General features: G+C 56.2%; 8 protein-coding genes across 8 annotated transcripts in view; 4 read left to right on the top strand and 4 right to left on the bottom strand.

The window, feature by feature from the left end:
• Window positions 1-785: 785 nt before the first annotated feature.
• GUITHDRAFT_106330 (hypothetical protein) lies at window positions 786-1,337 on the top strand (the record flags this gene model as incomplete). The annotated part of the gene is made up of 4 exons (XM_005834699.1): window positions 786-937; window positions 1,046-1,100; window positions 1,160-1,234; window positions 1,278-1,337. The coding sequence occupies 4 exons, from the start codon at window positions 786-788 to the stop codon at window positions 1,335-1,337; spliced, it is 342 nt and encodes a 113-aa protein (XP_005834756.1).
• A 436-nt stretch (window positions 1,338-1,773) lies between these two features.
• GUITHDRAFT_106331 (hypothetical protein) lies at window positions 1,774-4,331 on the bottom strand (the record flags this gene model as incomplete). Its single annotated transcript, XM_005834700.1, has 10 exons — window positions 1,774-1,843; window positions 2,107-2,153; window positions 2,270-2,366; window positions 2,411-2,538; window positions 2,614-2,743; window positions 2,859-2,984; window positions 3,189-3,263; window positions 3,335-3,454; window positions 3,513-3,571; window positions 3,612-4,331. The coding sequence occupies 10 exons, from the start codon at window positions 4,329-4,331 to the stop codon at window positions 1,774-1,776; spliced, it is 1,572 nt and encodes a 523-aa protein (XP_005834757.1).
• Window positions 4,332-5,976: 1,645 nt separating this feature from the next.
• Window positions 5,977-7,173, top strand: Lhcr8 (light-harvesting Chl a protein 8). The gene is made up of 5 exons (XM_005834701.1): window positions 5,977-6,075; window positions 6,365-6,643; window positions 6,692-6,876; window positions 6,922-6,972; window positions 7,026-7,173. Exons 1-5 carry the CDS (start codon window positions 5,991-5,993, stop codon window positions 7,095-7,097), a joined length of 672 nt encoding a protein of 223 aa, XP_005834758.1. The 5' UTR covers window positions 5,977-5,990; the 3' UTR covers window positions 7,098-7,173.
• A 17-nt stretch (window positions 7,174-7,190) lies between these two features.
• GUITHDRAFT_106333 (hypothetical protein) lies at window positions 7,191-10,569 on the bottom strand (the record flags this gene model as incomplete). Its single annotated transcript, XM_005834702.1, has 21 exons — window positions 7,191-7,256; window positions 7,297-7,337; window positions 7,578-7,642; window positions 7,687-7,736; window positions 7,781-7,825; window positions 7,867-8,079; window positions 8,209-8,242; window positions 8,300-8,336; window positions 8,382-8,541; window positions 8,681-8,727; window positions 8,791-8,830; window positions 8,874-8,947; window positions 9,004-9,078; window positions 9,123-9,150; window positions 9,295-9,340; window positions 9,388-9,452; window positions 9,586-9,626; window positions 9,670-9,744; window positions 9,939-10,032; window positions 10,192-10,435; window positions 10,490-10,569. The coding sequence occupies 21 exons, from the start codon at window positions 10,567-10,569 to the stop codon at window positions 7,191-7,193; spliced, it is 1,620 nt and encodes a 539-aa protein (XP_005834759.1).
• A 1,262-nt stretch (window positions 10,570-11,831) lies between these two features.
• GUITHDRAFT_106334 (hypothetical protein) lies at window positions 11,832-13,631 on the top strand (the record flags this gene model as incomplete). The annotated part of the gene is made up of 7 exons (XM_005834703.1): window positions 11,832-11,937; window positions 12,005-12,184; window positions 12,250-12,650; window positions 12,699-13,082; window positions 13,176-13,287; window positions 13,384-13,517; window positions 13,566-13,631. 7 exons carry the CDS (start codon window positions 11,832-11,834, stop codon window positions 13,629-13,631), a joined length of 1,383 nt encoding a protein of 460 aa, XP_005834760.1.
• Window positions 13,632-13,648: 17 nt separating this feature from the next.
• Window positions 13,649-19,126, bottom strand: GUITHDRAFT_106335 (hypothetical protein; the record flags this gene model as incomplete). Its single annotated transcript, XM_005834704.1, has 2 exons — window positions 13,649-14,422; window positions 14,519-19,126. 2 exons carry the CDS (start codon window positions 19,124-19,126, stop codon window positions 13,649-13,651), a joined length of 5,382 nt encoding a protein of 1,793 aa, XP_005834761.1.
• Window positions 19,127-20,179: 1,053 nt separating this feature from the next.
• GUITHDRAFT_151964 (hypothetical protein) lies at window positions 20,180-21,794 on the top strand. Its single transcript, XM_005834705.1, has 12 exons — window positions 20,180-20,236; window positions 20,282-20,388; window positions 20,434-20,491; window positions 20,561-20,634; window positions 20,679-20,736; window positions 20,781-20,831; window positions 20,878-21,027; window positions 21,074-21,214; window positions 21,259-21,344; window positions 21,393-21,476; window positions 21,521-21,570; window positions 21,624-21,794. The coding sequence occupies exons 2-12, from the start codon at window positions 20,285-20,287 to the stop codon at window positions 21,641-21,643; spliced, it is 876 nt and encodes a 291-aa protein (XP_005834762.1). The 5' UTR covers window positions 20,180-20,236; window positions 20,282-20,284; the 3' UTR covers window positions 21,644-21,794.
• Window positions 21,795-22,009: 215 nt separating this feature from the next.
• Window positions 22,010-22,620, bottom strand: part of GUITHDRAFT_106337 (hypothetical protein) — a gene marked incomplete at both ends in the record, with an annotated part of 1,014 nt that continues 403 nt past the window's right edge. Inside the window, one exon of the mRNA XM_005834706.1 lies at window positions 22,010-22,483. Coding sequence (XP_005834763.1) covers window positions 22,010-22,483 — 474 coding nt within the window. The remainder of the gene's footprint in view (window positions 22,484-22,620) is intronic.

Consider the following 22,620-nt stretch of genomic DNA (forward strand, 5'->3'; position numbering starts at 1 on the left):
GAGCAGTCAAATGCTGTGCTATTTGATCCAAGTGCAACAGGACCAAAAGTTCTGTAGACTTCTCCTACAGGTCTCCTTCACCTCTCCTTCACCTCTCCTCTCCTCTCCTCTCCTCTCCTCACCTCTCCTCTCCTCACCTCTCCTCTCTTCACCTCTCCTTCACCTCTCCTCTCCTCTCCTCTCCTCTCCTCTCCTCTCTTCACCTCTCCTCTTGCCTTCATCCTCCTCGTCCTCCTCGTCCTCCGAGTTCTCTCCGTAAATGTTTCTCCTTTCTGCTGATTCTGGTCATCACCTATTTTTCTCATCTCTCTCGCTAGATCCCTGATGATAAGCGCGCAAGAGCCGAGAGGAAGCGACTTGAATTTGCGAGGGCCGAGAGAGAAAGGGAAGCGAAGAAGGTCCTGCTCCTGCTCCTCCTCTTCGTCTGCCTCTCCTCCTCTGCTCTTCTCAGCTCCAACCAGGAGGCTCTTCTTGCGATGATCTCCCGGCTCTCGAAAAGGCTCTCGAGCTCTGCTGGGGTTTCTGAATCTCCAACTCCGCGCTTGCTCGAGGAGGAGACGATGCTCGACGTGGCGGTGACGCTGATCGAACATGGCGACCTTGACAGGTAAAGGAGGTTGAGGGGCGTCATCTAGGAGGAGCAGGAGGAGGAGGAGGAGCAGCAGGAGCAGCAGGAGAGGCAGGGAAGGGGGAGGGAGGTTGGATTCCGATTGGAGGGAGGAGGAAGTGGCGGGAGGAGGAGGAAATGACGTGGGTGATACCGTAGAGCTGAGAGAGTCTGTCACATGGCTCAGCGTCGGGTCGAGCGTCTGGAGTCCAGCTGGATGGAGCAGATGCTCGAGAGCGAAGAGCTTAAATTTCGAGTCCCGAAGAGCAGCGCGAGAGGAGAAGAAAAATGTCAGGAGAAGAAGAAGCCGGTGATGCAAGAGGACTCCAGGTGGCAAAGTGTTGTTTCTCCTCTTGTTCTCCTGCTCTATCTCCCCCTGCTCCTCCCCTGCTGTAGTCGCTCCTACTGCTGCTGCTTAGCTTAAGTCTGATCGCTCAGCTTGTCTGGTCCTTTGCTGGTGTCCACGTCTCGCGGGGACAAGGAGCAAGTGAAAGTGAGCGAGGAGGGGCGAGAGGGGGAGGAGAGTGAGGGGGCGCTGCTAACCCCTCGCAGGGAATGGCGCCATCCTCGTCGCCATCCTCGTCGCCATCCTTATCCTCGCAGCTTTTCATCTCGTCGGCGATGGAGGTGGAGGGAGAGGAGGAGGCGCAGAAGGCTGAGGCTGATGCAGGACGAGAAGACAGTTGAAGAGGACCTGCAGTCCTGGTACGTGAGAGATGAGAAGACTTGAGGGAGGAGAGCGCGTGAGGACGGAAGGAGGGAGGAGGGAGGAGGAAAGAAAGAGGAGGGAGCTGACGGGTTTCAGTGAGGTGGCAGAAAAGGGGAGAGGATGCTTACACGCTCGTGCTTGCACGGCGTCGCTGCTTGGGGGGAGCAGGAGGGTCAGCACGAGAGCCTCTACAGCAGATGACGTCACCTCAAGCAACGAGCAGTCGCTGCTGTGGCTGACGATGCTCCATGCCATCTTCTGGGACTGAGATCCTCCCTCCCTCCGTCCCTCCGTCCCCTCCGTCCCCTCCGTCCCCTCCCTCCGTCCCTCCGTCCCTCCCCCTTCTTTGTAACGGCGTACTTGTCGGAGAAAGCGGGCCAGACATACAAATAGACTGTACAGATTCAAACGTCTCTCCTCCTCCTCCTCCTCCTCCTCCTGTCGCTCATCCCTCTTTTCATCGGCTCTCGAAGCTCGCGAGACCGAAGTACTGGAGGGGGAAGGGCATGTTCGGGTCGAAGGTCCAGCTAAGAAGAAAGTCAGCGAGGAGGCGAAGAGAATGACGATGGTTGTTGTGACGATGATAATTTAGAAGACGATGCTGCTGCTGCTGATGATGATAATGATGATGATGACGACGACGAAGACGGCGATGGAAATGATGATGATGATGATGATGATGATGATGATGATGATGATGATGATGATGATGATGAGGAGGAGGAGGAGGAGGAGGAGGAGCATGAGGAGGAGGTGTATCAGCTGCAGTGGGGAGCGAGGGAGCAGCAACCGATTCATGCGAGGATCAAATACTTCCACCACCGCGCTGCACGCGTCCTACATGCTGACATCAGTTTCACCCCCTCCCTCTGCCTCCTCGCCTCTGCCTCTCATCCACTTGCTTGCTCTCTTCCTCCCTCCTCTCCCTCCCCCATTGTCCTCCCTCTCCTCACCTCCACATCACATCCTCCCATCGCATAGAGCATCTCCCCGCAGTTGGCCAGCGACAGGTCGTATCGCTTCAAGTGACAGGATGCCGTCCGCTGCCACCTGCTCCCTCCCTCATCCTCCGCCTCTTTCCCCTCCTCCCTTACCTTCCCACTCGCGGATCCAGGCAGTCGACTGCCTTGAGGTGCCCCCTCAACTGGTTGTATCCTCCGACCACGTACACGGCCCCGCAGCAGACGGCAGCGCCGCATGCGAGTCGAGGCTCAAGCATGTCCTGAGACAAAGAGAAGCAGTGGACCAGAGATGAGAAGAAACAAGAGAAGAGGAGAAGGAAAAGAGGAGCAGGCACCGGCTCTGCTTTCCACGTCATGGCGATGGGATCGAACGAGTGGACGGCTGATAAAATGTCCTCCTCCTGATCGAAACCTCCCAGCACAAAAAGTCTCCCATTGAGAGCGGTTCCTCGGCAGCTCCTGTGACTGTAAACATGGTGATCATGGGAGGGAAGAAAGAAGAACAAGGAGAGAAAGACCAGAAGGATGAGAAGGCTGAATGAAAAGGTAGAGAGACAGAGGGGAGGAGGGGAAGAAAAACCTGAGAGGAAGGGAGGGGCAGCAGTCGCTCCATTGGTTCCTCTCAGGGTCATAAACCTCCACGTCTGTCGTTTCTCCTCCAATGGCGAAGAGTTTCTCTCCTCCCACCAACATCGCGAAGTCGGACCTGAGGCATAAGAGGGCCATGAGGGACAACTGGAGGAGGAGAGGAAAATGAGGACAGGAGCAGCATGAGGGGAGGAGGAGGGGAGGGCGGGGGGAGGGAGAAGGAGGAGGGGTGCAGTAGGATGGTGGGAGCAGTAGGAGGGGAGGAGGAGGGGAGGTGGGGGGGAGGAGGAGTAGGAGGGGAGGAGGAAGAATGTATTCCTACCTGGGCTGAAGCATCGTAGCTCGCTTCTCCCACCGCTCATCTCGAGCATCGTAAAGCTCCAAGGTGTCAAGAGGGCTGCGAGGACAGTGAGGAGAACACGAGGAGCGAGACGGGAGCAGCCGATTGTGATGGAGAGGAGGAGAAACCTGTGGAGGTGTCCTCCAGCGACGTACACCTGATCTCTGAGGGAGCAGACGGCATGAGCGTAACGAGCTCCTCCTGACATCGGCTCCATGTCGATCCATACTTTCCTCCTCGTGTCATACCTTCATATCCCGTCACTGTCCTTCTCTCCCTCCTCTCCTCCCACTCTTCCTCCCTCACCGGCTCATTACAGCCACCTCCAAGTCTCCTCGCTTTCCTCCGATGGCAAGAAGAAATCGCTGAGCAGCGTCATGACGTGCGAGAGGCGCGAGGGCTCACCCGCTTGCTTCCTCGTTCGCGAAAGGAGTTCGACAGAGAGAGCAGGCAGCTTCGAGTGGCTCCCGCCCTCTCCTCCTGCTCCTCCTGCTCGTGCTCCTCCTTCCTGGCCTCTGACTCGAGCAAGCTTCTGACCTTCTTCTCCATGGCATCGAGGTCCTGCTGGTGAGAGTCGCGCAGCAGCTTGAGGAGGAGGAGGAGAGGAGCATCGCAAGGGGCAGGAGCATAGAGCTGCTCCAACCATTCCACTAGCTCGCTCATGCACTCGCGCGACAGCAGTCCCATCCTCACCTCCCGCAAGAGAGCAGCAGCATCTGGCAGGCGTCTCGTCCGGTCCAAGTCGGTCCACCGCATGATGAAGCCGACGGCGTCCTCTTCGCGGAAGAGCAGCAGGTCCTCCGAGCGAAGCAGCTCCAGCACTTGCCTCCCTCGCACCGCCCGGACGAACCCTTCACTCCCGAGCAGCCTCGTAAAGTTATCAAGCACAAACTCACGGCACTTGCTTTCCACTTCCTCCTCTCCGAGATCCTCTGCCAGCCCCCAGATGCTCGCGCAGTTACTGATATTGAGAAGCTGCTTCACTCGCTGCCGGCAGAGCTGCTGGAGCTGCTCCATCCCAAGCACGTCAGCTGCTCGCATCAAGCCATGCAGGTTCTCGGCGGACAGCTCGGCCTCTCCTGTGTAGAGGAACTTGAGGACGAGACGGAAGGTGGACGGAAGCATCTGACAGCCAATCAGACGCGAGGCAGGTGCAGGGGGAGAAGCTTTACATCTTGTATGTTGGCACATCGCGATACACTTTCACTGAGCCCGATTCCAAACATGGCGTCGAAAAACTTACTGCCAGAGCAGACGACAATCCTGAGCAAGCCTCACCCTCTGCTTTCGATCTCGAATGAGCCTCCTGACTTGCCTGTGACACGGGAACTCGCTCTCTTGTACTCTGATGGTCACGTCTGTGAATCTGTTGGCCAGCATGCTCTCGTACATCTTGTAGCATCGACTCGCTAAGTCTCGAGAGGTCATAACGGCGCAACCGCCCTGACTTGTCGCGGCTCGCACTTGTTGTGCCACCAAATGTGACACGCCTGGGCTGTTTTCAGTGCAGGGAGGGTCAAGAGCAGGAGGGTGGAGGGATCAGGAGCAGGAGAGAGACAGGGATTCAAGAAGAGGATGCTAAGCCAGCTGACCTCCTGTCTCTCCTTCTTCTCGCTTCCTCTTCGTCCCCGACCCTTCAGACTCGCTGTCGTCCCCTCCTGCCATTTTATCACTCTCAAGGCGACCAAGTTCGCCTCAGAACAAACACCACGGGCCGCCGGGTATGGACTGATCCCGATCCAACTGAGTGACTTTCCGTTACAGGTACAACACGATGCCGCAATTCAGTTACGGGATATCGACGTCTCTCGTGGCATCCCTCATCATGTACCCCCACCCCAGTGAAACAACCGAACATGGTACTTACCTACCCCCCCCTTCCTCATTCACCCCCATCTCTCATTGCGAACTGTGGGCCTGCGTGGGGTGGGTACATCAGTGATGTAACGGGGTTGCTCATAGATGCCAATACAATAGATAACGAGTTACTAAGAGTTTTTAGTTAATCAAAACAATAGTATACCTAGTTTTTTTTTCACTAAGTATGAGCGCATCCTGGTATAAGTTTTCAAAAATGATTGGAAATATTATGGCTAATATTTGAAATATACTTGATTTTTTTTCGAGCTCAATGTGTTGCTTTTCTGACGGGTCATCCATGGTGTTAGGGGGTAGGGTGACTGAGATACCGGTACAAATCACTGATAAAGTACCCCTCAAGAGAATCACCAGCAGGACCCCGACCCCATCGAGATTGTGACACCCCTTGTTAGATGCGGATAAAGTCTTCTTACCACGGTAGGTAGTGACCCCAACCCATGAGAACTCCACCTTGTACCCCCTACTTTCCCCAAACCGTGGTAACTGCGGGAAAATGCATGGTGGGGGGTACCACCGTTTGGAATATGGAATAAATGGGGGTAGGGGTGATTGTCTTCAGGGGGTGCTTGGTCCTATTGCAGTGTGTGGCACAAACAGTAGGGTGGGGTGAAGTACCCCTATGGGGTAAATCATCGAAAATTCTCTGTGAGAAGGGGGTAATGAATGAGAGCAGTACCCCCTTCGTTGAGTACGGGTGGCTCAATTCATAAGGATAATTGTGGGGTAAGTGATTTGAGAATCCCCAGGCAGGGTGGGTAGTGCAGGACCCTCATTCTGCATGACAAAGGTGGGGTCTTTTGGTGAGATTGAAGTGGGTGGGGTACTCTCAGATTAATGGGGGTAGGGTAGGGGTAGGGTGGGTATAGGGAAAGGGGACGGGAGGATGTGACAAGTTTCTCCACCATGCTGCGATCAGCCGTCGCCTTCGCGCTCGCCGCCTCTGCTGCTGCCTTCGCTCCCTCCCCTGTCCTCCCCAGGGCTGCTCAGAGTGAGTACTCGATTCAGTGCATGTTCCAGCTCTTCTGTGTGCTCTTTTCTCGTGCATGGAAGATCAGAACTGTGACTGAATTGCGGAGGGCCGGGAACTTGCTTGGGAGGTGGCGAGAGAGCAGATGCAGTTTCGCTGCTTCTTAGCATAGGCGTTTTGTGCGAGTTCGTTGTTCTCTCTATGTTTGCACAACTTGTTTGGCTTTGTGTGTTTTAGCAGCAAGTACTCACATCTTGATATGGACTGTTGTGATGGATCGATTGGGAGGACTACGCTGATGTCGTCACAGGGGCTGCCGCTGCTCGCAATGGTCCCACCATGCAGCTCTACAAGGAGGGTCAGCTTCAGGGTGCCACCGTCAACCTCTATTCCTTCTTGGAGCGCCCCCCTGCTCTCGATGGAACCTGGGTTGGTGATGTTGGCTTTGACCCGCTCGGCTTTTCCAACATCATCGACATGCGCTGGCTTCGTGAGGCTGAGTTGAAGCACGGACGTGTCTGCATGCTTGCTGCCACTGGAATGATTGTTCAGGACGTCTACCAGTTCCCTGGAGTCACCAAGACCTTCGGTCAGCATGTCGACGGGTAGCGAGATCTGAGAGCTGACATGGGAGCAGGTGCCGCCAAGATGACTGCGCTTCACGATGCTGCTGTCAAGCAGGGAGCCATGCAGCAGCTCCTCCTCTGGCTTGGATTTATCGAAATCTTCGGCTTCGTTGCCATTGTTCAGATGCTCCAGGGATCTGACCGTCAGCCCGGAGACTTCGGATTTGACCCCCTCAACTGCGCCAAGAACCCCAACGTAACACATCGCTCGGGCATGTCGCATGTTCTCACACCCTTGCAGGCCCTCGCCCGCCGCCAGCTCGTCGAGTTGAAGAACGGCCGCCTTGCCATGGTGAGTGTAGAGGAGGAGGAAGGGACTAGTGATGACGTGACGTGTCTGTCTAGATCGCCACCGCTGGTATGCTTCACCACTACTTCATCACCGGCAAGGGCCCCATCGAGCTCATCACTGGATAAATATTGACAACATAGAAAGTACTGCATGCATGGATACACTTGTTTTTTTTTGAAATGAAAGTATTTCGAACTTCCTCCTCGTTTCTTTGTCGTTCACTTCGCTTCCTCTGCCTCTTCCTCTGAGGCCTCGATGACTAGATCGCCGTCCTCTTTAGCCACCTTTGCCACGTCAGCGTATGCGCGTCTTGAGGCACTTCACCTGCTTCGGCAGAAGATTCAAGAACGGTAGAGGGAGCAGTCCTGACAGGTTAGTGATGACGATGAGGAGTGGGAGGTTGCTGTACGACATCAGAAGTGAGAGGACAAAACAAAGCTTGCCTGAAGTCTTTCTCTGTCACATGTAGAGCCTTCGTCATGAGACCTCCCAGAACTGCTCAGCATGTCACGCCTACAAGCCTCCCTTCCTCCCTCGCTCCCCTTCTCGCTCCCTCGCTCAATGTTTATGTCTTCCCCTCCCTTGTCTCTCCTTCTTCCTCGCACCTGAACCAAGACTTCCGGACAGGTTGTTCACCGACATCAGGGCAGCGTACAAAGATGCCTCGACGCTTCAGGGACATTAGCAAGGGGCTCAGCCTTCTCTCTCGCTCACCCGGGGGGGCAGATGTTAGCCCCTAGCACGAGGACGGGCATGAAGGCGATCTGACGGCAGGTGTCAGCGCCTGAGACCTCGGGCCGCCTCTCACCTGCCCGAGGACGGTCAAGATGACGTCATCGCCGATGGCGAACAGCTGCAGGCATGTCAGAGTAGCTCGACCTCAGCTGGAGAGACCTGGTCGGGAAGGCCCAGGAGGCGGTTGGCGTGCGTGACGAGCAGGAGCGGTGACATGCCGAGCACAACGGCGATCAAGCAGATCCACCTGGCAGAGGTCACGCGAGCTGCTGCAGACTGGGAGGCTGCAGACTTGAAGAGGACGCGGAGAGGGACGCGCTTGAGCTTCTGATCGTAGATGATGATGCCGAGCAAGGAGGAGAGGGAGGAGACCTGGTCTGACCATCAGCAGCAAGGAGAAGATCACAAGAGGAGGAGGAGAGAAGAGGAGGAGAGAAGAGGAGGAGAGAAGAGGAGGAGAGAAGAGGAAAAGAGAAGAAGAGAGAGAAGTGGCTCTGCTACCAGACTCAAGCGACCCAGAAACTCAGGCGTGAAGCTGCGAGCAAGTCAGGGAAGGAGAGGAGGTGAAGGTCTGCCGATGCTTCTCACTCACCCTAGCTCGTTGGTCTCAAAGAAAAAGAGTGCAGAGCCTGCATGAGAGGTTAAAAGAAGGAGGAGAAGGAGAAGAGGATGACCTGACGTTGGTGTTGATTGCCAGAGAACGAGGAAGGTCACAGGCAGCAGGATGCTCCTCTTAGAGAAAGCTCCCCACAGCAGCGACCCCTGAGACTTGAGGTGGGAGAAGAAGCTGCTCTGCGGGGTCACGTCGATGACTTCCTCCTCCTCGGCGGGCTTCTGCCACCAACAGGTGAGAGGGGAGGGAGGGAGGGAGGGAGGGAGGGAGGGAGGGAGGGAGGGAGGGCGATGGCACTAACAACAGGGGAGGACAAGGAGAGGGAAGTTAGGAGGGACAAGGGCAGACAGGAGGAGGAACCTCGTCAATGAGCCCAGCGACTCCTGAAGTGATGAGAGGGAAGAGAGCTGCTTGCTGGTCACACTCCTCCTCCTCCTCCTCCTCCTCCTCCTCCTCCTCCCCATCCTCACCCGTCAACGAGAAGACCCAGGCTGGACCGAAGCTCTGGACCTGCGAGGGGTAAGAGGAGGGAGAAGGCCCAGCACGGGCTCACCAGCTGACCAGACGCGTAGGCGCTGAGGAGAGACCCTAGAGCAGAGGAAGACCAACAGAGACTCTGAAGAGAACCTGACGAGAAGTCAACTACTCCTGCTCTCTGCTCCTGCTCCTTCCATCGAGAGCACCTGCTGTACTTTGATCTGCTCCTCGCGACCTCGTGACAACGAGGGCATCAACGAGCACGTCAGAGAAGGCGAGGCCTGCTGCTCGTGAGCGACTCCCTCCCTCCCCTCCCCTGCTCCACCTAGCGACGACAAGGTGACCAGAGCTACCTGCGCATTCCTGTGAGCACGAGCAAGGAAGAGGAGGAGGAAGAGGAGAGTCAGGAGAAGTAGAGTCAGGAGAAGTAGAGTCAGGAGAAGTAGAGTCAGGAGGAGGAGGAGGAGGAGGAGGAAGAGGGTAACAGATCATCGTACCGAGGCTGCGGCAGGGACAGAGCCCAGGAGGCCGCACGAGTTGGCGCTGGGAAGGAGCAGCCGTGAGCTGGTGGAGGAGCGAATGATTCTAACCTCGCGCATCCTGCGAGGAGAGAAAGTGAAGCCCAAGAAACGCTGCCGAGTAAACCAGAGAGAATCTGACAAGAAGAGAGATCAGAAGTAGATGATGATGATGATGATGATGATGATGATGATGATGATGATGATGATGATGATGATGATGATGATGATGATGATGATGATGATGATGTAATGGAGGGCAAAAGAGACCAGGTAGCTTCTCCTCTTGTATCCGAACAGCGGGAATCCATCTGAAATGAAGCCATAGAGAGGTTTGATGACCCAAGGAAGCACCTGACGCGTGTGAGCTCGAGCAGTCAGAAGGTGAAGCAACTTGGATGGATGAGACGAGCGCAAGCTCCGCCGGACCTGGAGACACATGGGATGAGAAAGACGGAAATGACGAGGAGACGGAGCAGGAGAAGCGGGTAGGAGCAGAGAGCAGGAGCAGAGAGCAGGAGCAGGAGCAGGAGCAGGAGCAGGAGCAGGAGCAGGAGCAGGAGCAGGAGCAGGAGCAGGAGCAGGAGCAGGAGCAGGAGTCTGAACTTGCTGGCACAACTGACCGAGGTGAAGGGAATCCTTGTAGTAAAAGGAGACGGCCAACCGCGATATCCCTAAGATTCCTTGAACGAAGTAGACTATAGCGATGGCCCAGACCTGAACCCGTTCAGCTATCGCCTCCGCCCCATCTGGTTTCTTCCTTCTCGCTCGTCGTTGTCCTCTTCCTTTTCCTCTCTCCATCTTTCTCTTTCTCATCCCCTCCTCTTCTACTCCCTCCGCTTCTTCTGCCTGCCTCTTCTCCTCTTTCAAACTCACCTCTGCTGTTGCTTCCACGCCGAAGAACTGAACTCGCCCGCTCTCCGAGAAGGAGATGGGAGGCTTTTGCTGCCTCTCCTCCTGCTGCTGCACCTGACATCGGAGAGTCTGTCCGCTCCTCCTGTCCCGTCGGCTTCTCGAGCAAGGCAAGGCAGGTCGGCATGTCAAGAAAGACGCCGGGGCGCCACAAGCAGCGGCAGCAGAGGAGAAGGTGCTGCAGTCCCCGCGAAGGGGGAAGGAGGATCTGCCAGATGAATGGATGAGCAGGAGGTTGGCAGGAGAACAAGTCTGGCAGGACCTGAGAGGAGGAGATGGAAGGAACGCTGCTGCAGGAGCAGAGAGGAAGACAAGCAGCGGAGCTGACGTGGACCAACCCATCCCTTGCTCGTGTCCCAAATATCAGTGCTGAACTCTCATCAGACCAAGGTCGTCCACTCCCATGAATCTCTGGAGCTCAACAGTCAGGATGGATCATCATGCGATTAGATTGACAGCTTCTCTTCTTTGCTTGTCATCGACACCCTCACACAAGCACATTCCCTCTGAGCTTGCTCACACACCCGCTTCTATTCCCTGTCTATTGTCATCCTGCACTTCCTTCAATCCCTTACGTCTCTCTCCCCCTGTCTTCACGAATCTCGGTTTGCTGCCAACAGTCTCGCATATCTCGCGTCAAACAACAGGTGTCCTCTCTTCTCTGTTCTCTCTTCTCTCAAGCATGCTGGCTCTCTGTCTTGATTTCTTCTCGCTCTCTACTTCGTGTATGTTTCTTTTCGTTTCCTTTCAATGCCTCTTTCTGCTCAAGTCCCTGTCTTCTGACGATCACATCAATGTCTTATCATTCATGGATTTGTTTCTTCATGTGCTTCACTTTGCATCAAATTGGAATTTGATTAATGTAAACCTATGATTATGCTCCTGAGCATATCCTGCCCCTTCCTGTATCCCCTCATTCCAATATCCTGCTGACATCTCCTGTCCTGTCCTGTCCTGTCCTGTCCTGTCCTGTCCTGTCCTGTCCTGTCCTGTCCTGTCCTGTCCTGTCTTATCCTCTCCTCTCTCCTGTCCTCTCCTTTCTTATCCTCTCTTCTCTCCTGTCCTCTCCTGTAATTGTCCTGTCCTGTCCTCTCCTCTCCTCTCCTCTCCTCTAGTCTCCTGTCCTCTCCTGTCCTCTCCTGTCCTCTCCTCTAGTCTCCTGTCCTCTCCTCTAGTCTCCTCTCGTCTCCTCTCCTCTCTTCTCGTCTCCTCTCCTCTCCTCTCCTCTCCTCTCCTCTCCTCTCCTCTCCTAAGCGCCTTACATGGCCTCCTCGAAATGGTCAAACTCGTGGTCAAACATTTTGTACTGATAATACTGTGGCTCGAAACGGTCAAAAACGAACAAGTAACGTACGTAACGACGATGGTTTCGAACGTAAAATGCATACACCCACCAATGCGCCATGGAGTTGGAAGAGGAAGATGAGGGGAGAGGAGAAGATGTAGAGGAGAACGAAGGGCACAGAGGGGTCAGTGCATGTACAGGTAAAATGCCAGCAATAGACAGTTGTTGATACATGAAGAGATGAGAGCAGAAGACTATTCGTATCCACAACGATCTGACACCAGGCTCGTTTCCTACCAGCAGGCATTTTCCATGGAGCATGGAGATACATGAGTATCAGCATAACCAAGCCGCTCTTGACAGCGCATCTCCTGACAAGGATGAAGAGAGCGTTCCTCTTATGCATGGCGACTGGACGTGGAACGGTAGTGCCCCATTGTTCGCTTCCAAAACCTTGTGAGCGGGTCTCAGCGGAAGCTCATGAACATGCAGGAGAGTGTTGGGTCAAGGCGGACGGACACGCATATGACCCCGTGCTGAAGCGACTCTTCAAGGATGGAGTCCTGGTGTTCCAGGAGGACTGCGAGGAACATGGTGCGGAAGGAGGACACGAGCTGGAGGGCTCCGCTCATCGGGAGGGAGAGCATGAGGCTTGCGATGCCGTCACGTACGGTGATTGGATCTGGGATGGTGCAGATGAGCGTCTGTGAGGCTGTAGGTACTGACGGTAGCGGCAGGCGAGATGTGGGTGACGGCAGACGGGTTCTCCTACCATCCGCTGCTGCAGCAGCTGTTCAAGCACGGAGAGCGAGTCATGCACGAAAGCTGCGAGGACAGCGAGAGGTTGCGACATCATCTGCTCGCTCAGGATTATGTGGCCAACTACGGGACTGAGAGGAGCGTCGAGATCGGAAAAGAGGAGGAGGAGAGAAAGGCGCAGGGGGAACGAGTGACCTTGAACGAGGCGGAGGAGGAGCGGGGGGTTGATAGAGAGCAGGTCATGGAAGGGGAAGATGCGAGCGAACAACTTGCGGGTGCTAGCGGGGAGGGAGCAAAGGAGGAGGAGGAAGGGGCGAGCAGAAAAATCAAGAGGTACCATGTGGTGGGAACAAGTGGAGGGACTTTAGGGAGGAGCAAGGTAACGTGATCTTACTTGTGCGAGGAAGGAGAATGAAAGAGCCTGCAGGAGAGCACGGTCTTTGTGCCGAGGTCCAAATTGAGCAGGACGCATGCAAGGATCGTCTGGACCTGCGAGGACAGTAGCTTCGTCCTGCTGGATTGTAACAGCCGACGAGGCACTTTCTGCGATGGGAGGCGAGCAGGGAGTGAGGAAGGAGTGAAGCTCAGGAGAGGTTCGATCTTCTGCCTGGGGCAGCTCGTCAGCTTCCGAGTGAAGAGGATCGAGAGAAAAGAAACAGGAGAAGAGATCCACTTCGAGGAGATCAAATTCAAGGAGCAACATGCCATAGAAGCTCCTTCCCGCCCCGTCGCCCCTCCCCGAGTCTACAGAGACAGAGCGGCAGAACGGCGCTGCCTCTACAACTCGCTCGAGAGTCAAGCAACCCGTCAGGTCACTTCTTCCTACTCCCTCTGCCGCCCCTTCACTTTGGCTCCCTCTCCTCCTCTTCTGTCGCTCTGCTGCATTGTCCTGAGCTGCCTGCAGAAATATTCTGAGCTGCAGCGCGAGCAAGCGGCGCGAGAAGAGGAGTTCTTCAGCCGACAGGACCGTCTCACTGCTGTAGCCCAGAGCTTGGTAGAGAGCGGCAGAGCGACAGGTGTGAGATCTGAGAGGAGGAGAGGGGGAGAGGAGGGACCATGGGGAATTGAAGGGTTGCAAGGCCTCAGGGAGACGTTCCCTGACATTTTGACAGCATGCAAGAGCAAATGCGAATCAACGAGCGAGGAGGAGGAGGAGGAGGAGGACCCCGAGTGGCTGCAGCGGGGGAGGAAAATGCTGGAGAAGATGGGGTGGGAGCATGGCAAGGGGCTGGGCAAGCACAAGCAGGTGAAGCTGCGGTATGTTGCTCGCTTCCTCTTCCTGAACTCATCCCAGGGAATCTCCGCTCCCATCATCCCTTCATCTACTCTCGGCAAGAGCGGCATAGGAGCAGACAGGTAGCGTAGGAGCGGACGGGTTCACTTGTAAAGCTTCGAGAAGAATTTGGAGGAGAACTTGTGCTCGAGGAAGGTGACGGCTAGCAGGACCGCATCCTCACTCGGCGCGCAGCCCTGGAGGGCCTTGACGAGGGAGGCGAGGATGAGCTGCAGCTGCCGCAGCCCCTGCCAGGCTTCCCCGCTGCTCACTCCCGTCTCCCTGCAGACCTGCACGAGGCTCTCGGAGTTGTAGAAGTCCAGCACGAAGCTGCTCAGCGTCTTCTTCCTGCCCCGACTCTCTTCCTGCAGCACTGGGCTCAAGTTCCCGTGCAGCCCCAGCTGAGGGTCAGCAGAGGAGATCAGCTCCTGGTAGTTGCTGAAGGAGCGCTTCGCTGCCCCCGACAGAGCGCAGAAGGAGGAGCGGATTGTCCAGCCCTCCTCTCCTCCTCCGCTCAAGCTCGCGACCACCTCGCTGCTCGGGTCCTGCTCGGACCTGCTGGTCGGGTACGAGACCCCAGAGAGAGGAAGCGAAGCCTCGGCCGGCACCCCTCGCGTTCGAGCAGCAGCTTCAGCTGCAGCGACTGCAGTGAGGAGCGACATGCTGTTGTAGCGGAGGAGGAGGTCTTGGCAGCGCTGGGAAAGAGGAGGAAGCACCACGGTACCCTTGGCCTTGCTGAGAAGCTCCTGGTCCAAGGCGCGGGACTGATGGATGGGATGGCGGACGAAGAAGAAGGAGAGGAGGAGGAGGAGGTCCCTCGCCACCGCATCCATGTTGCGCTCCGCCGATATCTGGCAGATCTCATGCATGACGCCGTTCTGAGAACAAGTGAGGAAGAGAAGGGAAAGGGGAAGGGAGAGGGAGAGGGGGAGGGGGAGGGGGAGCAGTAGCAGTAGGGAGGGGGCAGGAGGTACCTGAAGGAGCCAGAGGAAGGCGAGGTTGGAGGGCTCGAGGAAGTGAAGATGTTGTGCGAGGGAGGCGAGGGGCTGAGGCTCTCCTCGCTCGTCCACCAGCCCCATACGCATCAGCAGCTCGATGGCAAATTTGGCGTGCACCGGGAGGATCCGCTTGACGGCCGGCGACTCGACAGAGCAGTGGGGGAGGAGGAGGCAGCGAGTGATGGAGCTGCGAGCCGCCTGCTCTACGCTTCGGCTGACCCCGCGGACGTTGGGGACGCGCGAGAGGTAGGTGAGGAAGCGGAGGAGGAGGGAGGAGGAGAGGGAGTAGCGGGGCTGCAGGCGAGGGACTGGAGCGACGATGAGGCGGTGGAGCTTGTGGCGAGGGACGTCGAAGAAGATGACGTGGCCGAGCACGTCGAGCCCTCGCCTGCCTGCCCTCCCGCTCATCTGCTGGTACTGGATGGCGTTGAGGGCCACGTGGTCGCCCGCGAAGACGACGGAGCGGCAGGGCATGTTGATGCCGAAGGCGAGGGTCTCGGTGGCGACGACGAGGCGGAGGAAGCCGGAGCGGAAGAGCATCTCGACGGCCATACGGTACTTGTTCTGCAGGCCCGAGTGATGGATGCCGATGCCGCGCCGGAGGATCTGAATGAGCGGGTGAGACTCCCCCATGCTCTTCCTCGCGCTCTCTGTGATCCTCTCAAAGTCGTACGCGCTGCTGCGACCCTCCTGCACGAAGGTGAACTGAGACTTGAAGACAGCCTCGTCCATGTTGCTCGTGTCGAACCTGTCCTCCCCCATCTCTGCCAGCTCCTGGAGCATCTCCTCCTCCTTCTTCTCTGAGATCACCTTGTCTCTCATCCTCTTGTGCATCTTCTCCTTCTGCTCCCGCGTCTTGTCGAAGTTCTTGAGCGTCTTCGCGTGTTCCGTTCGCGCTGCTTCCTCCGCGCTCTTGAGGATCTCGTTGAAGCCCAGCGCGATCCTCTCGCACATTCCTCGCTCGAAGTTGAAAATCACCGCGGGCAGGCGATCCTGCTTGTGCAGCACCGAGCACAACTTGAAGAGGCGCTTCACAAAGTCCTTGCGCCCCCCCTTGCTCGTGCTCTCTTCCTCCTGCTCCTGCTCCTCCTTCCTCTCCACCAGCTTGTTCCCCAGGGCTCTCAGCACCCGGATCGCTTCCTCTTGCCAACCGTTTCGGACCCACAGCAGGAATTCTTCCTTCACCGCCTGCTCATACGCCACCGCCTGCGGCTTCATCACGAACTGCATGTTGTCCTGGAAGAAGGCCTGAGGGTCCAACTTCCCCACTGCCTCCGCGCGACTTGCGATGGCGTCCTGCTCCTTGGCTCTCCTCACCTCCGCCTGCATCTTCTCGTACAGCAGCAGCGAGTCTCTCGGCTCGAACTTGAGGTTCGCCGGGATCGTCGCCGCCTGCAGCTGCGCGCTTGTGAAGCTGGCGAGGGGATGGAGCGAGTCCAGGTACTCCGAGCACTCGATCTTGGACGAGGAGTGATCCACACGAGGACGCGTATGCAGCCTTGCCCACCGCACGAGCTCCTCCGCCTTCACCTCCTGCTCCTCCTCCTGCTCCTCCTCTTCATCCTCCACAAAGACGTGCCTTCTCAGGTCCACCCATCGCTCGTGGTGCTGCACGAGCTTGACAGTGTACGACTCTCTTTCCTCCCCCCCGTCCACCAGCCGCTGCAAGTTCTTCACGGCCTGCAGCCAGCTCACAAACTGCTCGGGCTCTCCGACGGTGGCGCTGAGGGCGAGGAAGGGAGCGTTGGCAAAGAGAAGGATCCTCTCCCACAACCTGCCCTCCTCCGAGCTCGAGATGCAGTGAACCTCGTCGAGGATCACGTAGCGGATCCTCTGGGCCCACGAGGCATTGTCGGGGTCCATCAGCAGCGCCTCGAAGCACTCGGGGACGGTGACGAGAATGCGGCAGGAGAGGGCGCGATGGCGGTAGGAGTCAGTGAAGATGCCGAAGGCGGAGTGGAAGGAGCCGTAGACCTGCGCGGCGATCTGGTTGATGAGAGCCTTGGTGGGAGCGACGAAGACGAGGATGCCGTCCTTGTACCGGCTGTCCCGCATGATCTTCTCCATACAGTAGTAGGAGATGAACGTCTTGCCCGACGACGTCGGCGCGCAGACCAGCGCGGAGTCTCTGCTGTCAACCACGTCCAGGAGCTCGCGCTGCCAGTCGTCCGGGGTGAAGGTGACGATCCTCGGGTCCTTCACCTTGGGCGGCGGGCGAGGAAGCAGGTGGCCCATGTGCTCTAGCTGGAAGTGAGGTGAGCTCTTGCTGAAGACGCTCAGCTTGTTCCGCTGAAACCTCATCAGCTCCTTCACCTCCTCGTCCAGCGCCTCTCGCGCCTCCTTGTCCCCCGCGTCCACCAGCCACTCGGAGACCTTGGCTGCCGCATCCGTGAAGCCCAGTTGGATCATCGTCCGCAGGACCTCCACCCTCGCCTCCTCCGCCGGCTCCCACTTGACCTCCTTCAGCGCCTGCACGTGCACAGTGATGATCGAGTAGACCATCTCCATTGTCAAGATTGCGAACTTCATGTTCTCCCGATGCCCCTCCCTGTCCTCCTGCCACGCGCTCTTGCACTCCCGCAGCCGCTCGAGCGCCACCTGCATGGCGAGCTTCGGCTGTTGGGCGCTGATGCAGCGACGGGAGAAGTCGTCGAGGTCTTTGATCTTGGCGACGGCGTTGGAGGAAGACTTGATCGAGTTCTGCAGCTCTCGCCACTCGCCCTCCAGCTTGTTCTCCGTGCCCTTGGCCTTCTTCGCCTGGATGTCAAGGAGCATCTGCTCCTTCTTCGACAGCTTCTTCTCCTTGGGCTTCTTCTCCTTTCCCTTTCCCTTCCCCTTCTCTTCCACCTCTGCCTCTTCGCCCCTCTCCTCCGAGCTCGCATGCGACCTTGGTGTTGACTTGGGCGTGTCTGAGTTGCTCGAGATAGCCGTCGCCCCTAGCACGGTCGTCCCAGAGAGCGAGGCCGCGTACTCGTGCAGGTGGCGGAAGTACATCTGGCTCTGCCTCGCCTTCCAACGCAGCTGCCTCCTCTTCTCCCACTCGCTCATCGATCGGCTCGAGGGCTCCAGGGAGGCTGACTGGTCCCTGCTGTGCGTCCACAGGAAGCTGGGGAAGTTCGCGTCGAGCTTCCATCCCATCTTCTCCAGGAACGAGGAGCCGGAGGGCATCGCTCCCTCCTCGCTCAGCTTCAGGTCAGCATCCTCCACCCCACTCTCCTTGAGGAACGAGTGCAAGAGCGAGTCCCGTGCGACCGGGAGAGGCTCCAGAGTTTCTTGCATCCCCTCGACTCTCCTCTCAGCACACCCGCTGACGGCCAGAGGAAGGAAACTGCCGGCGATTTCCGTCCCTTCAGCAACGCAGCTCCACATCAGGGCAAGGAGGTCAAGGTCTTGTTGCGACAGGAGCTTCTGGTCGCATCGGCTGGAAAGACTGTGCAAGAGAAGGCCGTCAGCGAAGTCAGTGAGAGAGCTTTGAATGCTCTTCTCCTCCACTAACTTCAGCCCTGAGGTCAACCAGGTCGAGTCCACCACATTCTCTAAGATCTCATCTTGGATTCTCTTCAACACATCACAGAATTCCCCACTCCCTTCGCACCCACACAGCCGCGCGCGCTCGCAGAGGGTGAAGGAGCCTGTCTCGAGCAAGTAGATGTGCTGGATGAACAGCTTGACGGCCTGGACGCTCTTGCTGCACGTCTGATGCTTCGCAGCGACGATGGAGCAGGACCAGAGGCATGCCGCCAGTCGCAGACTCTTGTCGACTTTGCTGAACAGCTGCACGACGATAGGGCGTTGAAGAAACTCAAGTAGGCTCGACTCGTCCGAGCTGGGCGAGCGGGGGAGCTGAGGCTTGCCGATGAAGGAGGACTCACCAAGGGCTGACGATCTGCCGGGGGACGAGAGGTAGAAGGCTTTGACCTCTCTATCTAGCAGCTCCATGCCTTCCAGGAAGAAGAGGTTGTAACCAGAAAAGAAACAATCGAGAGCAAGGGCCTGGAAGGGGCTCCCATCGGAGACCGCGATGGTGGCGGGTTTAAACTCAGAGCAGAAGGTCTTCCACTCTTCGCAGGCAGGAGACTCGAAGTTCTCTGTCTCGAACCCCCTCCCCCTCATCCTCTCCAGGTGCCTCCTCATCAGATCTCGCGCTATCCGCCGCGAGCCCTGCCACACGGCCGCGTGCGAGTCGAAGAACACCACCGCAAAGTTGGACCCCCGGCCCACCAGCTGAGAGAGGAGCAGCTCGAGCAGGTAGGTCACTTGCAGCAGCTGACCCCCCCACCCCCATGCGAGGCTCTCGTCCTCGAAGATGTAGGACATCAACGAGTCGCCCTCGATAATGAACCGCTCGATCTCCCCGAAGTCAGAGAGGACAGTGATGAAGTGAGGGCGCAAGGAGCTGTAGCTTCCTCTCGAAGACAAGAGCTCGCCCTCGGTTGCTAACTCAGGCTCCTTCATCGACTCGGCGTCCCCGAAATCTTCTTCGCCCACCACTGAGCTCGATGGCGTCATGGTGACCAGCGCTGAAAGCTCCGAGGATTCATCGTCCAAGGCTTCGAAGTCAAAGTTTTCACCGTCTTCTGCCATCGTTCGCTGGTGCTTCAAAAGAATTAAAACTGCACAACAAATCAGCGATTTGTGATCATAATGGCTGTCTTGTTATGCTTTCTATTCCATGATCTCGGACTGTCGTTGTTGAAAACTCATCTGACGATGATAATAGAAGCTCGATTTCTCGGCATCGTCAGATTACTGAGGAGATAGCCTGATAAACCTTCTATGAATTCTTCTCTTCCCATTTGCATTCCATGCTGTCTCCTTGTTGTTTACTCAATTTTCTGTTCTCCTAGTCTTGCCTCGTCTCTTCGTTACTACCCCTCTCCTGTCCTTCTCTCCTCCTCTCTTCTCTCTATCTCTCCTCTCTCCTTGCTCCTCTCTCCTTGCTCCTCTCTCCTCTCTCCTCTCTCCTCTCTCCTCTCTCCTCTCTCCTCTCTCCTCTTTCTCGCTTCCCTTCATCTTCCTACCATCTTCCTTGTTCGCTCTACATGCACGCGATTCAGCTTTGTCCTTGCACCCTACCCCAAGTCACCTTGAATATTACCCCCACCCCTCTTTCACCTTCTTTTCACCCTACCTTTCTCAGAATCTACCCTACCCACTGCACATGATTATAGTGTTATAATTATGTATAATATGTATAATTCACAAAAACGATTATAAAACAGAAATTTGTCTGGAATTAGCTGAGTCACCGCTTTTCTCAAAATGGACGTGGAAGCTAGGGTAACCATGCCGCTGCCGCTGCCGCCGCCGCTGCCGCTCCTCCTCCTCCTCCTCCTCCTCCTCCTGATCTTGCTACTTCTCTTGATCATCCTTGTGCTCGTGTTGCTCATGCCTCTGCCCTTGCCGTACCTCATCTTCCTGCTCCGTTGCTCGTTCTCGTGTGCTACAACTCCAGCTCAAGCTCCTGTACTACCACTACCGCCGCCTTTGCCGTCACACGCCTCGCCTCTTGACACTCCTTCTCCTGCTCCTTTTCCTGTGCTGCCACTTCTGCCCTCATTGTGCTCATTCTACCTGCAATAATCAATTCATGGTTGAACCTGATGATTTCCTGCTCGCTGAAAGATTGTTTGACAGGAAGAAGAAACTGAACCCAAAATTTTCTCTGCCAAGAAGCGACTGGGACTTGTCGGGGTACTTGATCCAAGGAGTGCGAAGCCAGTCTCATTCATCATTCAGGTCATGGCAGTACTCGCTGGAACGGCTGTGTTCTTCAGTGCAGAAGAGAACGTAGCGGAGACTAAGATATGGGATAGAGAGATGGCTGGAATACGGAATGCGACAGCGTAACTTCAGCCAGCATGCTTCCATAGTTGTTGACTTTTCTTCAGACTGCCTGAACAGCTTGCAAGAAAGTTTCTCATTAGGAATAATCTCGTCTGGAAGCAGGTGCCTTCAGAGAAGGATTGGACCTGTGGTATGAAGTTGGAAAGTTTGTTGAATTCGCACCATTTCCAGGCGGAGGACAAGTGCAAGAGTTATGGTGCAGAAGTGTGTCCCTTGAAGAACGTCTGCAACGGAAAATCGCCAAAGTGAGCGACCATGTGGTGATACAAGGATCTGAGATCATTGTTAGTGCGCAAAGAGTTCTCTGTACGGAGAGAGGAAGGAAGAGATGCACCAAGAAGGATGAGGTTGATCCTTGGATCTTCTCTATCCTGGCCTGATGATCCTCCAGCGGCAACTTCAGAGCAGGTGGGTGCCAGTGAAGGTTGAAGCCAGCAAGCAAGTGAGTGACGAAGGCGGAATGCGGATCAATTATGACGTTCCCTCAGTGGGTCAGCACCGATGACTGCTCGGCTGTTGAGTTTCCCGAGGACAAGAAGATGAGAGGTGTTGTCGCCTGCTGCGGGATGATGCGAGGCAAAGGACCATACGACGTCCTCGCTGTCCACCTTGCGCCTGTCGTGCAGGAGGTTAGGAAGGTACCCGCACTGGCCTTGCGTCCGTTGAAGTCACTTGGGAGAGAAGTCAGGTCTGGGGAAGAGGAAGTACAGACCCGGACAGAGAGACTCCTGGAGTCAGCATGAGTATGTGGACAAGATGAGGAGCAATGATCCGTTCCTCGCTCACAAGCAGTCGGGGACGAAAGTGAAGTCGTTCCATGAGCATGTACGCGTGCTAGAGGAGACCCTTGCTTCTCACACACCTTCCAGGTAACTGACAAGGCGAAAGAGCACTTGGGGACACAGACAGTGAACGCCATCTCTGACAAGATTGCCGACATTCATGGTCAAATGAAGTGAGACTAACTTTGACTTTGAGACTTGATGCTGACGAGCTCGTTCAGGTCGGGCATCGGATTGCTTCTCAATTCCTTTTCTCCTTCGGCCAACGCAACCTCCACATCGAACCTCAAAGAATCCGCTCGCACGTGAGTACGAGCTTGCGTCGCTCTCGTCCTCACGGTGGTCAAAGGAAACTGTCGTTTGGAGTCACTCAAGCCGTCAGGAACGCGACGAAGCAAGGTCGTTCGAGGCCTCGTAGAGCAGGCTAAGCCACTGAAGGTCAAACCTTGCAGGCAAGGGTTGGTCACCTTGAGGTGGAACGATCTCTCAACTGTTCGAGTGAGTGGAGAAGGGGCGCATCCGAGGCTCCTTGGAATGTACAGGATAGGTTTACGGAAAGATGTTCTGCCTTCTGTCGGCTGCTGGCTTATTGGTCAAGCTTGAATTGTAAATAAAGGATCCTTGAGGGATACTGAGAAATGGTTTCTTCTTTCAGACGGGAGCCTTCTTTCAGACGGGAGCCCAGGGCCCTCGCTTGCATCATACATTCCTCCTAGCTCGTTCACTGTCTGCTCTTGCGACCTCCTCTCTTGACAGCTTTTTTTCTTCCTCCTTCTTCTTCCTTAGGTTGATTTTCTCCTGGGCGCACGTCAGGCAACGCGTTGCATGCGGACGGTTGTTAGAGAACCTCTTCTGCTATCCTTCTTGCCAGCTCCTCGTCGGCCGCTACAATCTCCTTTTGCTTGTTCTCGGAATCTAGAATCTCTTGGATGGCCCGTTGACTCGCTTCTTCAGCCTCTTTGTTCTTCCGGTGTCTCTCCTCAATCTCCTTTAGAAGCTTTATCTGCTCCATGATCTGATCTTCCTGCCCAGCTTCTTGTGCTGAGCTCCCAGCTTCCGCTGCCAGGATGGACTTGATCGTCATTTCGCTCTGCTCCTGCTCCTCTTTGGATCGAAGCAGCCATTCTTCCCTCCCCGGCGCCATGGCTCTCGCAGCTTCTTCGTACTCCTTGCCGATCACTCCGTATGGCACCATCTGTGCGTCTCGAGAGCGCTTCTCAGCGAAGACGTCGTCCTCCAAAGGTCTCTTCCTGCTCAGTTCTTCGATGTTGACGTCTGTGAACAGGCTCTTGGGTGTAGTGGTTCGAGTGAACTAAAGGAGGAAGGAATCAGCTTTCATCATGGTGATTATGTTGAAGAAGCAAGTCACACACCCACTAACTCATCCTTCTCTCCTCGTCACGCAGACAAGACTTGCTCATCGCAAAGGCAGCCCTCCCTCCCTCCCTA

The sequence above is a fragment of the Guillardia theta genome, assembly GCF_000315625.1.
Source record: "Guillardia theta CCMP2712 unplaced genomic scaffold GUITHscaffold_24, whole genome shotgun sequence".
Lineage (NCBI taxonomy): Eukaryota > Cryptophyceae > Pyrenomonadales > Geminigeraceae > Guillardia > Guillardia theta.